Source organism: Carcharhinus amblyrhynchos, chromosome 8, assembly GCF_965287045.1.
Source record: "Carcharhinus amblyrhynchos chromosome 8, sCarAmb.v2.hapA, whole genome shotgun sequence".
Taxonomy (NCBI): domain Eukaryota; kingdom Metazoa; phylum Chordata; class Chondrichthyes; order Carcharhiniformes; family Carcharhinidae; genus Carcharhinus; species Carcharhinus amblyrhynchos.
Window position 1 is genome coordinate 76,393,305 of NC_137331.1, and position 18,437 is coordinate 76,411,741.

The window sequence follows — 18,437 nt, forward strand, 5'->3', positions numbered from 1 at the left end:
GCTCCAGGAACAGAATCAGGTTCCTGGGCTGGTGCTCAGACCTGCAAGCCTTCACACAGGCAATAACCTCGGGAGATCACTGCTAGTATGAGATGGATGGCTAGTATGAGATGGATGGGGGCCAAAGGAGCATCATAAAGGAAGAAAATCAAGAATGGGATGGGATCATAGAGCTTAGGAACCAAGTAGCTGAAGTCAAAGTCACCAATGAAAAAGCAATTAAAATTGGGGGTGCTCAGGAAGCTAGTATGAAAACAAGGGTGATGGAGAAGAAAAGTTGGCTGATATTACAGAGGTGGAACGTGATGTTATGCTTACGTACTCCAAAGCTCATCTCGAGTCAAATTACGAGCACAAGTCAGCCATATGGTCGCTTCTGTCTATTCTGCTATTCAGGAAGAGCATAGCTCATCTTTTCATGGACTCAGCTGCACTTGTGCCCATTCACTATAAGCCTTAATTCCTTTACTGTTCAAAAATCTATCTAGCTTTGCCTTAAACATTCAATGAGGTAGCCTCAACTCCTTCACTGGGCATGGAATTCTTTTGGGTGAAATAGTTCCTCCTCAACTCAGTCCTAAATTTGCTTCTCCCTTGTTTCTCTCAAGTCAACCCTCTCAACTCTGGAATCACCTCTGCACCTCCTCCAATGCTAGTATATCCTTTCTCAAGTACACAGTATAACCTCTGACTTACTTGCTGCATGAATGTGCTACCTTGTGATTCATGTAGGATGACATCCAGTCCCTCAGATCTGCAGAATTGTGCTGTCTCCATGGCCCCACATTGCAAGCAATTTGATTAATCAGTAGATAAGGAATCGATTTTGAAACAGACTAAAAACAATGGCTTTCTAATTTTTCATTAGGGGAGATTGCTGCTCATCCAGTACTAAATGTTGGATGAGCATCCCAATAACACAATAGCAAGTCAAGAAAAATCAGGTGCCAGATCCCAGCCTGGATGAGGGGAGTTAACAGCAAGAAGGACATTCAGCTGTCAAATTACTCCCAAATCCAGAAAATTATGGCTAATATCAACCATCATTGTGGTGGCCCCTATGGATAAAGGGAAAGGAAGGAAGGAATGAATGAAACAGAGGAAGTAAGATAGATGGTGATGGGGACAAATTGAATGTCTTGCAAGTGAGAATTAACAATGTATTTCTGGATGAACTGATGACAGTAAAAAGTCTGACAACACCAGGTTTTAGTTTTTACTTTTAGTTTAGACTTTTTACTGTGTTTACCCCCCTCCAACGCTGGCACATCCACATCATGAACTGATGCCAACAGTTTTCACTTGGGGAGTGGTCAATCTTTGGAATTCTCCCCCTGAGCACTCTGAAGGCTGAGTCATTGAAAGAGTTGGGAGACTTCAGATGATTCTGTTTGATTCAACTTAGGATAGGTACCCAAGAAAAGTTAGCATTGTGAAGCTTTATAGAACATAGAACATTACAGCGCAGAACAGGCCCTTCGGCCCACAATGTTGCGCCGACCAGTTAAAAAACAATGACCCTCTAACCTAAACCAATCCCTTTTCATCCATAAACCTATCCACGGATCTCTTAAACGCCCCCAAACTTGGCGCATTTACAACTGCAGCAGGCAGGGCATTCCAATCCCTCACCACCCTCTGGGTAAAGAAGAATACTGTACCCCATTTCTGATTAATTGGGGATAGTGTGGATGAAAGGCATTTAAATGTCTGATCATCCATGATCATACTGAATGGCAAAGCAGGTTTGAGGTGCTGGATGGCCTATTTCCTACAATGCCAGACCACAGGCCCACCCATCCAACTCCCTCTAAATGTTTACCACCTCTCTTGTCCAAGTGGCTTTGGGACATTTAAACTTACTGGTATATGGCAGCTAGTGCCTTTAAAAGTGGTCATAGCTTGGGTGTATCTATAATTCTTGCACTATGGACTTCAGAAAGGTGGGAGTGTACTGGTTCTGAAGATGCCCAGTTCAAGGTAAATAAGTAGGAGCAAATGGCAATCTGATAGATTTCCACTCCACTGACATCATCACCAGTGTGTCAGGCTTCATCGCGAAAGATACAACTATCACTGAATTTTATGAAACGACAGCCAGTTTGACATTTGTTCTTAGGAATTAGCTGGGTGCAGAATTTTTTCCTAGTCTTGAACCATCCTACACAGCATGTAAAATAGGTGCAATTTTATGTCTGCTATGCAGTTTAGTATAATAGGAAATAGAAACAAAAATTGGAAAAAGAAAATCCTTAGAATCATAGAAGCTCGTCAAGACGGCACTGACCCAGCTCTATCCCCACAACCCCATGCATTTACCCTAGCTAGTGTCAGGGGGACTATGGGGCAATTTATAGCATAGACAATCCACCTAATTCACACATCTTTGGACTGTGGGAGGAAACCAGAGAAAACCCAAGCACATACAGTGACCCAAGCCAGTAATCAAACCCCTGGCCCCAACAAGTTCACCTACTTCAATTTCCAGGTCTCAACACATTCTTCACATTCTAATCTGTAATTATCTGGCAACTGTCTCTTTGCCCATATGTGTCATGTTTGAGAACTAATGTCCACTCACTTGAAAAAGGAACAGTACTCTGAAAGCTCGTGATTCTAAACAAACCTGTTGGGCATTAATCTGAGACTGTAGGACTTCCTACTGTGCCCAAGATATTCAAAGTATAGATCCCATGATATTAGAATCCTAAAACCATTTTGCATTAATCAGCAATACAACATTTCCTTAACACCATTAATAACCCTGAAGCAGTATAAGTGGATGATACCCATATCTAATACTGTATAACAGGATTCACTCACTTGCTCTGTTACACGTTGTTGAAAATGTTTGGTAATTATCTGTCATTTTAGATTATGGAATCACTTCTTAAATTCTTGAAACAACTTGACAACTGTCAAAATTTTTAGGAAAAAAAGTACCCATTAAACTGAAATTCTTGCAGCAGAAAAGTGGAAAAACTATATAGACCTGCAGTTACAAGAAAACAACAGGAGAAATCCTTCCTTCCAACAGACAATGCACTTCTCAGATTTACATTACCTCAGCTCCTTGAAGGCTACAAACATTCAGTAACTGCAGGTCATGTTTATGTTAATCAGAATACAGAATTTCATATTCTTCATAATGAAAATGAAGATAAAATAGGATTCTGACATTCAGACAGATCATCAGCTTCCCTCAGCTTCATGCAGTCACTGACATTGCCACACAGACTTCTGATGTCCTTTGTGACTCACAAGGGCTCCCATTCCACTAATGTACAAATGAGCAAATCCAGCACTGGACCGTACATAGTTACCACTTTTTCTGGCTGCTTTAATCTTTGCCACTGTAGAAATAAATTTGAATGTGTTTGTAAGCAGACAACAGTTAGTGCATAAAAAACATCACCTTGTACTCAACCCATTTCCACCACTGTTTGTCTTCCCTCTACCAATGATAATGTTGAATAGAGTCCCAAAATGGACAGTATTTAAACTTCTATGGTTTCTAATCACCTTGTTGGACATTAAAAGGAACGGATTATAAACTGGATATCTGATATAAAGTATAATTTTGTTCAAAGTTGAAACTGAACTGCAATAAAGTCTAGAAGGCAGCATTTTATCCCACTTTGTGGATTCTGGACTCCAACCAACTACAGCAGAACACAAGCAATCTGACAGAGCTCCTTTTCCAGACTGATGAAGTAATCTCTGTGCAACACCCAAGGCAGCTGCCAAGTGATTCTCCCTTCCTATAGAAGGGCACAAGTCCCCCGCTTGAGCTCAGGAACTCAGCATTTTGGAGAAATTTAATCCAATGCCGAAATAACAAATTATCAGGTGCTGATGAATCATATACCTAGGCTCAGAGTTTCAAATTAGCTGGCTTTTTAACACAAGTTAAACAACAACACTTTAGTGAAACACTTAAGTTTTATGAATTTACATTATACAACACAATGTGGTTTCAGGCAAACTGGTTTTGACTGGAGCAGCAATATGGTAATGCAAAAATATTAAAACTTGGCATTTAGTTACAATGTAAAGTTTGCAATGCAAAGTTTACATTTTTATTTTACTGTAAAATAAAAATACAAACCATTCAACACAGTATTAACTTTGCTTCTCTTGTACAGCATCACATAACCAGTTACCATTAATCACACATGACTGAAAACCACATAGAACATAAAAAAGGAACAGAACTGAAGGATTATGGGTCACTTGCTTTTTTTTTTATTCCACATTGAGAAATGTCAGAATTAAGAATAGATCAAATCCACAGATCTTCCTCAACTAATGCCTGATGTGTTTTCAAAGGTGTGGTGGATGATGTGAAGCAGTTACCAGGGACACAGTTGAGGCCATAGCTTCCCTTTGCAGTCTTACTCACGTAAGCTACAAAAAGTGAAGGCATCATAAAACAGTAATAGCCATGCAGGATAACGGAATTGAAGGTAGTTGTGCTCATCCACGACATCACTGCGGGGTTTCATCTTCAATTAATTCTAGTCTACGAGGCCCATAAAGTAGAACATAAGCTATGTGCCAGTCACCACCACCAGATAACTTCAGAATATCTTCAGGTGCCACAACACTGACTTTGTCATCATCGAATTTGATCCATTCATCTAAAAATTAATTCAATAAAGAAAAGTGAAAACTTACATAAGTACCCATGTCATGCAAACTTTTATTGAGACATAGATTTCTGTGTCATCAATACTGTCTGACATTCTAATTTGACTACAAATCTGCTTGTTAGAATATGGTTTCAACAGACAAGACTTTGTGGCAACTCTACAGCACATCCACACAAATTAAACAAGTACAGAGGTATGCAACCATAAAAACTTTCATAAATAAAAACACCATGGAGTAGTATTTGACGGATTAGTTAAAATATTCAAGTAACAGAGCACCACATATTCAAATCTGCTAATGGTGCAAAGTATATAGAGGGGAATGCAGATGAATGTATAAAATTACAGAAAAACACTGACTGCTTTCAACACTGAGCTCATCCATTTTGGACCAAACAAGGATAGATCTGAGTTATTTAAATGGTTAAAATCTAGGAACAGTGGAGGTCGAAACACAGATTTCCTTGTTTGAAAGCTGAAGAGGTCAGTGTGAGGTAGCAGCATATTTTGTAAACAAAGCTTCCGTCGTATGGGGAGTTAATTACCCAGCATTTTTGGTAGCTGGATAAAGCCTTGCAAACATTCAATCGCAAGCAGAATGGTATTTCTGCTGCTCTGGGTGCTGGGTAAAGATCTCTCCATTTCAGAAAAGCTGTTTCTTTCTTAAAACCCGTCACTCCCTCAGGCTGATCTGTGTACTGTCTTCTGGCCCTCAGCAACTTTCTGGAAAAAACACTGATTCAAAAGGTGCTCCCAGGGATCTGTTCACTAGTTTTCTTTAGAGATGCAACTTTTTAATAAGAAACTGAGCAGGTGAATCCTCACCCAATTACTCCATGGGACAGTTTCAATATGCTGCAACTTTACACTAAAAACAATCATTTCTGACCAACTTACTGAAAGCACCTTTGTTTTATTAGTTGTCCAATGCAAAATGTGTATTAAACATGAAACATACCTGATTTTCTTCTAACCCAAGCTACATAATGACCAGATGAACTTGATCTGCCTTGATGTGTTAGCACTGCCATTAGATCATAGTACCCACTGTTATTTGAGCCTAAGTCTATTAAAATAAAACCAGAATTAGTTTCAATATGAAGCATATTAAACAGCATGCATAACAAAACTTTAATTTCCACACCATCAAGTTTCTAATCTCAGCTGAAGACATCAAGCAGAGGCCAGATACCATCCTAGTTAGCCATCAACAATATTTTAAGGCAGGGAAAAAATCTTGTCAGCTAGATTGCAGATGGTAGTTTGGGCTTGGAAGTCAGGGTCTGGATGTATCAAACAAAAATCACAAAATTGCTTTTTTAAAAAGCAATGCATCCACAATGTGAACCAATAGCATTTATTCACATTATTTAAATGCCTTCAGTTTTCAAACAAAAAGTTAGGCAAGACGTCCAGAAAATTTCAGTACCAACTTTCTGGTTGAGTGTCATTTCTAGGATCTAACAATGGACACAGCTTTTACTCCAGAAGCAAGTTTAAAATGGTTCCTTAAGCTGGCAGCACATTAAAACTGTTATCACAGTAAACTATTGTTACATCTCAATATCATACCAAAGCTGAGCAATAATTACAAAACAAGTTTCCAAACCTTACACACAATCAAAAATTTAGAACAAAAAGAAAAGTCCTGTTAAGGTCGACATCACGCAAATGATATGCATCTTCTATATGCTGCAGGATCAAAGCCCAACTTACACTGGTTGGTTCTGGTATGCCAGAACATCCACATAAAGATTGGAAACAGTTGGCACCTCTCATGATCTTGACCCAGCCTACTGTGTGAAGCCTATAGCATTGCCCTGCACTAAACAGTAATCATTCACTCAAAATATCATTGCAGAGTTTGAGGGGGTTGGTGGATAAGATTGTAATATGTAGTATGTGAATGATATGCATTACTTGTAAAACACTGATGACCCTATAAAGACAAGTAGCCTACATTTGTTCATTAATCACCCAGATATTTGTACAAATACAGCAAAGTAATAATTAGTTGCAGAGCTCCAGCACAGGAGCTACAACACCAGCCAAACAGAATGTGTGTGGAATTCAACTTAAAATGGTCATATTTGATGAAGATAGATTTATAAACAGTATGAATTAAAATCTGATTGAGATATGCAGAATGCAGCAATGTTTGTATGAATATTTGTGTGCCCCACCAAAATAGTGGTACAAAATGCACTCAATCATCCAAAAGGGCATGATGCTGCTTGGTTACTAGTTTGCCAAGGATCATTGCACCAAAGGAAACATAACTGAATATATTTTGATTTTATGCTAATATTTTCTCAGCTTACAGGATCGCCAATTTTCCTGGAATTAGATCTTGTGCCCTCTTTGTATACCTGATGAACGTAGGTTAGGTGAATTGATTAGCCGTGGTAAACGTGTGGAGTTACAGGGATAGAGTTTGGGTAAGATACTCTGTCAGAGAGTCAGTGCAGACTCGGTAAGCTGAATGGCCGCTTCTGACTGTAGGGATTCTATGATCACCCTTTTCTAACCAATGTAGTCATGCATTGCAAGATTCAAAGACCATAATAGAGAACTTTGTTCTGTATACTGGAAATCATCATAGCCACTCCACACTTCCCTCTGAAAGGCAGAAAATCAACTTTTCCAGATTCAGTCCCTGAAGGACCAAATGACTGCGCTTAAATAAAGCCAATGAATCAAGAGCATATAATACAAAACAACGAATCATACATTCCACTACCCTCCTTGATAAATTATTTGAGAGTAATAAATAATTAAGCTTTCAAGGCTTACCTGTGGAAGTATGATTCTAAATCTGTTTGAAGTTATAGTCAAACAAAACAAAACGGATAACAGCATATGCAATTAATTTTGGTAGAAACAATGAGGAGAGGCAATGTAAACTAAATGGTGCAATTTTAAAAGGTTCCAGGAGCAAAGGTCTTAGAATCCCTACAGTGTAGAAGGAGGCCATTCAGTCCATGGAGGCTGCACTGACAATGATCCAATCCAGACCCTATTCTTGTAACGCTATACACCCTCCCTGCTAATCTCCCTGGTACCAACGGACAATTTATCACAGCCAATCCATCTAACTCACATCTTTGGACAGTGGGGAAAAGACCAGAATACCCAGAGGAAACCAACGCAGACACAGGGAGAATGTGCAAACTCCACACAGACTGTGACAAGCCGGAAATTGAACCTAGGTCCTTGGTGCTGAGAGGCAACAGTGCTAACCACTGTACCACCATGGTCTTAGAGATTGGCATTCACAAATCTTTGAAGTCTGTAGGATAGAACATGAAAACAGTGTTGCATAACTGCGAGAGTCATTGCAAGACCAATGGAACGACAAGAATGCAGCACAGATATAAGAAGCAGCCAGTGATTCTCTGTGAGATCAGTGGGAAAGGCAGGAACACAGTGATGGTAAAAGGAGCAGCAAAGAGAGGGCGAGAGTCACAAACACCATTGGGAAAGGCAAGTTTACAGCAGGTTCAAAAGGAGCAACATCAAGGGGAGAGTCTATAACAGTGACTATAAGGAAACCTGGTTCAAAGGAAGACTAACCTGGGTATTAAATATTCCTTGATACAAGGCGTTCAAGGAAAGGGAAGGAAAAGGAGAGAAGTGGCAGTATCAATAAAAAAGAACATTGCAGTGCTGAAGAGAAAGGATGTCCCAGAGGGTTCAAGGGCAGAATTTTATTTGACTAGAAACAAGGAATAAAGCATGCAATTACTTGCTTGATGTAGTCTAGATGCCACCAGAGGGACACATTTGCAAGGAAATTACAAAGAGGTGCAAGAACTAGAGTGTTGTTATTAAGGGGAACTTCAGTTATCCGAATAAAGACCAGGAAACTTATAGTGTAAAAGGACAGAGAAGGGCAAAAGTTCCCAGAGTGTTCAAGAAAATTTAATACAGCAGTACGTTTTCAGTCAAATGCGAAAGGAGGCACTGCTATATCCAGTTCCTGGGAATGCAGCGGATCATCTGTCAATGAGAACATTTAGGGACATCATTGTATCATAAAGTTCAGGCTGACAATGGAAAACGGCAAAAGAATAACGTAGAAGAATAATTAACTGGGGGAAAGCTAGCCTCAAAGGGGTAAAAATGGAACTAGTCCAGATTAGATGAAATTAGAGTGATAGCAAATACAATAACTGAACAAAGAGCTGCCTTTGAAGAGAAGTGGTGCATGCAAAATCAAGGTACGTTCACATGAACGGAAAAGGTAGGGCAAACAAATCTAGAGGTACCTTAACGACAAGAGATGGAAATTAAAGAAGAAAAACTGTGCTTATGACAGAAGTTACGTGGATAAAACAATCAAGAACCAGTCTGAATATAGAAGGGGGAGTGAAAATTAAAATAAAAGAAACTAAGAGTATGGAAAGAGATCAGCAGCTGACATTAAAGGGACTCCAAGTTTTCTACAGCCACAAAAATAGCAAAAGGAATAGTAAAAGGGCCAAATAGAACTAAAAATGGGATTTATCCTGAAAGCAGGGACATAGCTGAGATATATGAATACTTTGCATCTGCCTTCACCAAGAAAGATTTTTCTGCCCAGGTAATGAAGAAAGAGGAGCTAATTAAGATATTTGAAAGGATTAAAATTGATAAGGAGGTGCTATTGAATATGGTGTCTGTATTCAAGTTGATAAGGTAACAGGACTGAATGATACCCAAGAATACTGAGGGAAAAGAGAGCAAAAATTGTCAAAGCATTAGCCATAACTTTCCAGTCTTCCTTAGATGCTAGGTGGTACTGGAGAATTGCAAACATAACACCCTTGTTCAAAAAAAAAATGGTGTAAAGATATGCCCAGTAACTATAAGTCTGCTCAGGGATAAAAGTAACAGTGACTTGGACAAATGAGGGTTAATTAAAGACAGTCAGTATGAGTTAAGAGCAAATCAATTTTAATTAACTAATCAAAAAACCCTAGCAAGTTAAAGAGTGAGTTGGTAAGTGTAATGCTGTTGATACAGTGTATACGGACATCTAAAAAAGATATTTGAGAGCATCACACAACAGCAAAGTATTGCTCATGGAATAAAAGGACAGAAACAACATGGATACAAAAGTGGCTGGGTGACAGGAAACAGAGTAGTTGTTAATGAGCGTTTTGGAATGAAGTTACCCAAGGTCAGTGTTGGAACCCTTGCTTTTCTTGATATATACTAATGACCTAGACCTCAGCGTATAGGGCACAACTTCAAAACTTGCGGATGATATGAAATGTGGCAGTGTTGTGTACTGAGCATACTACAGAACTTCAAAAAGACAAACACATTGGTAGAATGGATGGGCAAGTGGCTGATGAAATTCAATGCAGAGAACTATGAAGTGATCCATTTTGGTAGAAAGAACATGAAAAAAGATGCAAAACAAAGATTATAATTCTAAACTAGGTTCCAGGGCAAAGGGATCAGAGTGTACATGGGCATTCATTATTGAAGGTGACAAGACAAGTTAAGAGCAGTCAATAACGCAAACAGTATCCTAGGTTTTGTTAATAGGATAGACTACAAGAACAAGGAGGGTACATTAAACTTGTATAAAATACTGGCCTCAACTGGAGTACTGTATCCAGTTCCAAGCGCTACACTTTAGAAAAGATGTGATGCATGAGCGGTTGTGCAGAAAAGATTCATAAAAATAGTTACAGGGATGAGATGCTCCGGTTACACAGATAAAATTGAATAAGGTGCTTTCTTTGGAGATAAGGTTGAGAGGAGATTTGATAGAGGTATCTAAAAATCATGAAAGGTATGGACAAAATAGAAACTGTTCCACTGATGGAAGGTTGAGAATGAGACCACATGGGGCAGCACAGAGGCAAGCACTGCTGCCTCAGCACCAGGGGCCTGGGTTCAATTTCCAGCTTGGGTCACTATCTATGTGGAGTCTGCACGTTCTCCCTGCGTCTGCATGGGTTTACTCCGGGTGCTCCAGCTTCCTCCCACAGTCCGAAAAGACGCACTGGCTAGGTGCACTGGCCGTGCTAAATTCTCCCTCAGTGTACCCAAACAGGTGCCGAAGTGTGGCGACTAGGGGATTTTCACAATCACTTCATTGCAGTGTTAATGTAAGCCTACTTGTGACTAATGAATAAACTTTAACTTTACCTTAACACGAGTCTTCTCACGCTCAATTCTTCCACCAGTGGGAACATATTCCTATTTACTCTGTCCAGATCTCTCACGATTTTGAATACATCTATTAAATCTCCTCTCAACCTTCTCTTCTCCAAAGAAAGCAATCAACTTCTCTAATCTAGCTAGGTAACTGAACTTCCACATCGTCACCACGTTGGCAGAAAAACCTCCTGCCGTGCTGTAACAATTTTATTTCTGTAAGACGAGCGCTGAAGTCAGAAATTTGGCATAAGTGAGATCCTCTGCTAAATATTTCTTAAACTGTAATTTAGATTAACATCTTTCAAATCTGACTTAGAAACTACAAGCTAATTACAGTATCTAGTTAACAGACAGATTGTCCGTGGCCCTTTCATGTAGTTTTATTTCTTTAAAAAGTTATCCAAAATATACTTTAACAATAAAAAAACTTAGTCAACTTCAGATCAGAAATAATTAGTAACTTAATCCTACAGGACACTTTAGAACATTAGAACAAAGTATTATCTACTTACCATCAGGGAAATAAAATGGTGCGTACTTAACTTCTTTTGGCTCTCCACTCCCATTTTTCGTGTCAGCCTATTAAAAATGAATGTGATGGTAGATTTAAAAATCTAATAGTTAAAAAGTCCTAAGATACAAATTAGGGAGACAGAAGCACCAATTAAATTTGTGCGCTCATGAATAGTCATCCATCTAAACCATTAACTTGAGCTCTCACTCCACAGATGTTGCCTGACCCAGAGAGTATTAATCAAGAACTAATTGGAGTAACAGAAGTAATCCATAATCATAGGGGACTTTAATCTTCACATAGATTGGCAAAAGGTAGACTGCATATGAAATAATTTCCTAGAACAATATGCCAGGGTAAGACTAATACAAAATGGAAATACAGAGCATGACTGGCAGTAATTGTGGAGATTGAAACAGAAGTTTCAGTTGTCAGGTCTCTAATTAGACACGGCTAACTTTGATAGTGTTGCGTAGTGAAATCAGGATAATTAGCAATCTCAATAAAAAGATCCTATGATAGAATTTTGTATCAAGTTTAAAAGTACTTAAACCCAAGATAAGGGTCTTAAATGTGAATGAAATCAATTACGAGTGAATTGATGAAGGTTAATTGGAAAATTACAAAGATTAACAACAGATATGCAGTATCAGAAACTTAAAGAAATAACATGATTCTGTGATTAAACAGTACCTGTTCAATAATCAAGTTCCAAGTTTTAAAATTGCAAACTTCTAACACTAATAATTGGTATCCTAATTTACTAGGAGGTTCACTAGGCTGATACCGGAGATGAGGGGGTTGGACTACGAAGAGAGACTAAATAGACTGGGTCTGTACTCGTTGGAGTTGAGAAGGATGAGGGGGGATCTTATAAGACAAGATAATGAAAGGGATGGATAGGGTAGAGGTAGAGAGATTCTTCCCACTTAGAAATGATAGCAGGACTAGAGGGCACAGCCTCAAGATGGGGGGGGCGGGGGGCAGTTTAGATCAGAGTTGAGGTGGAACTTCTTCACTCAAAGGGTGGTGAATCTCTGGAATTCTCTGCCCGTTGAAGTGGTGGAGGTTACCTCGCTAAATATATTTAAGTCACGGGTAGATAGGTTTTTGACAGACGAGGGAATTAAGGGTTATGGGGAGAAAGCGGGAAAGTGGAACTGATCCACTTCAGATCAGCCATGATCTTATTGAATGGCGGAGCAGACTCGAAGGGCTAGATGGCCTACTCCTGCTCCTATTTCTTATGATCAATCCCAAGTATGCTAACAATTACACTAACAACCAATTTAAGATTATTAGTTGGGCTTGCAAAGTGGCTCACTTATATATGCAAAGATAGATATTTTTACATGCAAAAATCTGTTCTCTGCAGGCAAAAGAAGTCTGTCTAGCTCAGCACTGTGACTTTTTTAACATTAAAAGCAGAGGAAAATAGTTCCAGTGCATTCTACTTTGCAATGCCTGAACTGGAGTCAGCTTGTCGACCAATCGGCACCCTTTTCTCATGCATTAAAATTGTTGCTCCCTTTGAAATTTGACATTCTTGTATTTATCCCAATCGCAAGACAGGAAGCTTTGAAACCATGTCTCTTTTTTAAGCAATACTAAAGAAGTAATTCAAAACTCTCAACAAAAATATGTTCTATTGAAAACAAAAGCTCAAATGGCAAAACTAAATCATCCATAATTGATCAAAGATGTTAAGGATAGTATATGGTGAAAGTCTGAGTAGTAGTAAGCTGAAGCATTGATACAGTTTTAGACAGAAACAAAGGATAAACAAGAAACTGATTAAGGGAAAAAGCAAGCTAACAAGAAATATAAAAGTGAATTATGTAAGCCCTTACAAGCCAAATTGGGAGAAATTATGAGGAATAAGGAAATGGCAGAGACAAATAAATATTTTGTTGTGTGTTTATCTTCATAGAGGATACAATTACCAAAAATGGTGCGAAACCAAGGAGCCAATAGAAGTGAGGAATCTAAATTAATTACCAACAGATGGAAGGTGCTAGAGAAATAAATGTAACTATAAGCCAACATATCCCCAGAACTACATCTGAAAAAAGGGATAGCTACAGAGACAAGGGGTAGATTGTTTCTACCAAAATTCTCTAGATCATAGAGTAATACTAGTGAATTGGACGGTACCAAAAGTAATGGGCCAGATTCTCCAACTTTGCCTGCAGCTGGGATTACCTGGTCCCACAGCAGTGAACAAATGCCAAATTCTCCCTTTTTACTGGCAGCAGCAGCAAGGCATGAACAGCTGAAGGATTCTAGCCAACATTGCAATTCAGGAAAGGAACACGCAGAGAAAAGTATGAACTAAAGGCCAGTTAACCTGACATCAGTCACTTAAGTAGTTCGACATCCTTCTTGCAAAATACTGTATAAGCATTATCCCATTGAGGCTCATTGTTTACTTAATGCATTGTAAAACAGATCAATTTTACATCCGATTCATTAATCAGTTATATAATCAGCCAAGCAGCAATGAAGACAGCTCTTTGCTAAATGACAAGAATGGCCCTTCCCAAATTACCTTCATTGTCTGCATATTGACTTTCCGGTCTTCTTGTTCCTTGAATTTTGACCTGTGTGGAATCATTTTTTCTTGCAGCTCTGGTATGCATAGTTCATAAACATCCAGCATTAAAGGAAACTTGACATCCTGAAGACAATAATAAAACAACTTAATTCCCTAGAAACATGCAGAAATAGTACCATTAAGCTGTTTACTTTAATGAGCCTTCTGCTACAAAATCCTCTTACAATTTGTAACGTTGGAAGTTAGAAGATAATTTGCTGTACAGTATAAATTACAAAGATGACAACCAACGGTCAATTAAAGCTAAATACCTGTACAAATAGTTTAAACCAAAACCTACTTTTCCAAATCCAAGTTTTAAAATTGCAAACTTCTAACACTAATAATTGGTATCCAAATTTATTACATTCCAGAGGGGGTTTAAGGACTCATACAGAAAATAAAAAGCAAGACTTTAGTTATAGGCAGATTACTTCTCGTGGCATACAATAGGCACTTTAAACAGAAGATTAGGTAGATCAATAAATGGTGTGGGACATGTCTCTGTCTACATAATAAAGTGAAGATGGTCAAGAGCTTCAAGTTTCTACGTGTTCAGATCACCAACAATCTATCCTAGACCCTCCATGCCGATGCTATAGTTAAGAAAGTTCACCAACATCTCTACCTTCTCAGGAGGTTAGGGAAGTCTAGCATATCCACTACAACTCTCACCAAATTTTACAGGTGCACTTTAGAAAGCATCCGATCCGGTTGTATCACAGCTTGGCTTCACTCCTGCTCCGGCCAAGACCACAAGTACGTACAAAGGGTCATGAATATAACCCAATCCATCACTCAAACCAGCCTCCCATCCATTGACGTGGTCTACACTTCCCACTGCCTTGGAAAAGCAGCCAGCATAATCAGGTACCACCCCCCACACCCCAGATATGCTCTCTTTCATCTTGTTCCGTCAGGAAAAGATACAGAATTCTGAAAGTACGTAGTAACAGACTCAAGAATGGCTTCATCCCTGCTGTCAGACTTTTGAATGGTCCTATCATACATTAAGCTGATCTTTCTTTTCATCTTACCTGCAACTGCAGCACTATATTCTGCACCCTATCCTTTTCCCCTACGTTCTCTATAAACAGAATGTTTTGCCTGTAAAGCATGCAATAAACAATACTTTTCACTGTTTTGATTTGTCATATGTATTGATATACAGTGAAAAGTATTTTTGTGCTATATAGACAAAGCATACTGTTCATAGAATACACAGTGTGTAGAGAAAGATCAACTTAATATAAGGTAGGCCCATTCAAAAGTCTGATGGCAGCAGGGGAGAAGCTGTGTTCCAGTACACGTGACATCAAATCAAATCAATGGCTGCAGGTCTGGAAAGGCCTCACATTTATAGGGTATTGGAGAGAGGTTGGACAAAAATGCTAGTGAGAAGGGGCAGCTTTCAGTTTAAACAACATCTCTAATCTAACTTAATAACTGAAAGTTTCTCATCCCTAGAAACATGCATATAAATCTTTCGTCACTCCTTCCAATGTGCTCACATCCTTCCTATAGTGTGGCAACTAGAAATGTACACAATATTCCAGTAAGATCTAACTAATTGTCTTGCACAAGTTCAGCATCCTTGTGTTTATATTCTGTGTCCCTATTAATAAAGCCCAGAATACTATATGTTTTATTAACTGATCTCTTTGCCCGTTCCTGCCATCTTCAAATGATCTACACACATTTCTAAACCAGATCAAAGTACTTTGCGAAGGACCATAAAAAAAGCAGCACTAGTAGTTGACTACGATCTGTTAACTAAAGTTTATTTATGGAACATAGAACAGTACAGCACAGTACAGGCCCTTCGGTCCTTGATGTTGTGCCAAGTTATATCCAAACCCAAGATCAAGCTATCCCACTCCCTAATTTCTGGTGTGCTCCGTGTGCCTATCCAATAACCGCCTGAAAGTTCCCAAAATGTCCAACTCTACTATCGCAGCAGGTAGTGTATTCCATACCCCAACCCCAACCACTCTGAGTAGAGAATCTACCTTGGACATCCCTCCTATATCTCCCATCACAAACCTTATAGTTATGTCCCCTAGTAACAGCTACATCCACCCGAGGAAATAGAGTGGACGTGCAGAAACTATCTATCCCCCTCATCATCTTATAAATCTCTATTAAGTCGCCTCTCATCCTCCTCCACTCTAAAGAGAAAAGCCCCAGCTCCCTCAAACTTCTATTGATCACAAGGCTTACATTAACACTGCAATTAAGTTAACGTGAAATTCCCTTAGTCACCACACTCCAGGACCTGTTTGGGTCAACGCACCTAACCAGCATGTCTTTCAGGCTGTCAGAGCAAACTGGAGCGCCCAGAGGAAACCCACTCAGACACTTGGCGAACATGAAAACTGTGACCCAAGCTGGGAATTGAACCAGAGCCCCTGGCGCTGGGAGAGGCAACAGTGCTAACCATTGTGCCACCATGCCAACATAGTTAACTATGTTAACTGTATATAGCATACAGGCTACATTTTCTTTATAAAATACAGCCACATGAATATTGCTGAATGAAAAGTCATAATATCAAAAGTTTTCATTTTGTACTCGAGACAAAATTAAGAATGCCAAATTTGAAACAATCAAGACAATTTATACTCCAGGAGAAAAGGGTGCTGACTGATTGACAAGTCAATTCTGCTTGGCTGAGACATTGCTAGGTTCCCCAAGCAATTCAAAAAAGGTGCAAGGTTTGAACACATTCCCATGGTTTGCACAGAATGAGTTCCTCTGTATGAAAGTATGTTATCACTAACGTAAATAAGCCACATTACAAGCATGGCAGATTATCTTAAATTGTTGTTAATATAGCAATAGGGCACTAGGATTGTTCAGCAAGTGCTGCCCAATTGTATAATTTAAAGTGTTAGAATTGTTTGAAATTGGGCAGTGTTTGTTCTGATGTGCAAGATAAAAACCTTCGACATTAGACTTATTACAAAAGGTTGAAAGATTTCAATTTAATAAATTTCCTAAGCTTTGCAACCAAAAAAGTTTTTTATCTTAAACAAAATTAAGGTCACAATTTGCAAAATGAGCATCAATGGAATCTAAAGCACATATTTTTCAAACAATTTATGTACTGCCTGCAATACTGTAGAGCACAATTACAAACCTTAAGAACTTTGGCATTTACAGATTCTTTCTCTTTGTAGAAAAACCGCACCATCTGAACTGTAAGGTATGCAGGTAAACGCCGAATTTTAGACTAAATTAAAGGAAATAAAAATTCAAATGGTCAAACTGAGCACATATAGGGTTACACAATATTACACAATTCATGCCAGGATTGTTTTACCCTTTGAAACTGCATATTGATTTGATTAGTTTGAACAGTTTCTGTAAACTTCCACAAATATCAAAGAACGCTTCTGTAGAAATCAAAGACAAATCTCAGTTCTAAAAATTAAGCTGCACACACAGCGCAGTTCTTAGCTAATGCATTTTTGAATAGTACATGGGGAGGTTAAGGTAGAAAAACAAACTTGCTGTCAGTGATTGATACTCCAAAAGCATTGTACTGCAAAAGCAAAACTTAGTGGAGAAATGAAGAAAGACTTCTATTCATATGAAAGAGACTATTTCCTTGCAACAGGAATAGGCCATTCAGCCACTTCAGTTTGTTCCACAAATTTCTATGTTATTGAATTGGTTGAAGATTTAATTTTAATCAGTTACTATGTTACCCTATGTATGCTGAACTGTAGGATGGGTGCAGCAATTCAAGTTTGGAAGAGGAGTGGGAGGGACAAGTGGGGTGTGGCATGGGAGAGAAATCTAAACAGATTCTCATACACAATTACCAAACAAACAATACTTGTTGAAAGTGCACATCTACATGTATTAAGTGAGGACAGACATGGGCTCAGCTGTGACACCTTTGTGGACAACAGCCCTATCAACACAGATGGCTCACAGATGAAGAATGATCTACAAGCACTGATTACACTTCAAAAATAATTAATTGGCTGTAAAGCACTTTGGCATGTTCTGCTGATATAAAAGGCACAGATAACTGAAAATTCTCTCTTTCCTTTCATTGGCTATTTTGTGTGAGGACTGTTGTCTCTATGGTACTCTACTGCTAGCCAGAGTGCAGTACCTTGGCAGAAGGTAAGGGGGCATGGAGTTGGGGGTAGGGTGTTGGCGTGGATAGAGGATTGGTTGTCAAATAGGAGGCAGAGAGTGGGGGTTAATGGGTGCTACTCGGATTGGCGGTTGGTGACTAGTGGAGTGCCCCAGGGGTCGGTGCTGGGGCCTCAGCTATTTACCATTTATATAGATGATCTGGAGGAGGGAACCGAGTGTACAGTGTCAAAATTTGCTATTGACACCAAGATTGGTGGAACGGCAAATTGCGCAGAGGGTGTGGAGAGTCTGCAGAAGGATCTAGATAGGCTGGGCGAATGGGCCAGGAACTGGCAAATGGAATTTAATGTTGGCAAGTACGAGGTGGTCCACTTTGGTAGGAATAATGGTAGGAAGGACTATTACTTAC

At 39.1% G+C, this 18,437-nt stretch overlaps 1 protein-coding gene across 1 annotated transcript in view; it reads right to left on the reverse strand.

Annotated features, from left to right (window-relative positions):
- Positions 1–3,923: 3,923 nt before the first annotated feature.
- usp14 (ubiquitin specific peptidase 14 (tRNA-guanine transglycosylase)) overlaps positions 3,924–18,437 on the reverse strand; it is a 44,978-nt gene continuing 30,464 nt past the window's right edge. Inside the window, exons 12-16 of the mRNA XM_080194292.1 lie at positions 17,055–17,147; positions 13,871–13,999; positions 11,321–11,387; positions 5,611–5,718; positions 3,924–4,640 (exon numbers count right to left, since the gene is read on the reverse strand). Coding sequence (XP_080050418.1) covers positions 4,489–4,640; positions 5,611–5,718; positions 11,321–11,387; positions 13,871–13,999; positions 17,055–17,147 — 549 coding nt within the window. The 3' untranslated portion in view covers positions 3,924–4,488. The remainder of the gene's footprint in view (positions 4,641–5,610; positions 5,719–11,320; positions 11,388–13,870; positions 14,000–17,054; positions 17,148–18,437) is intronic.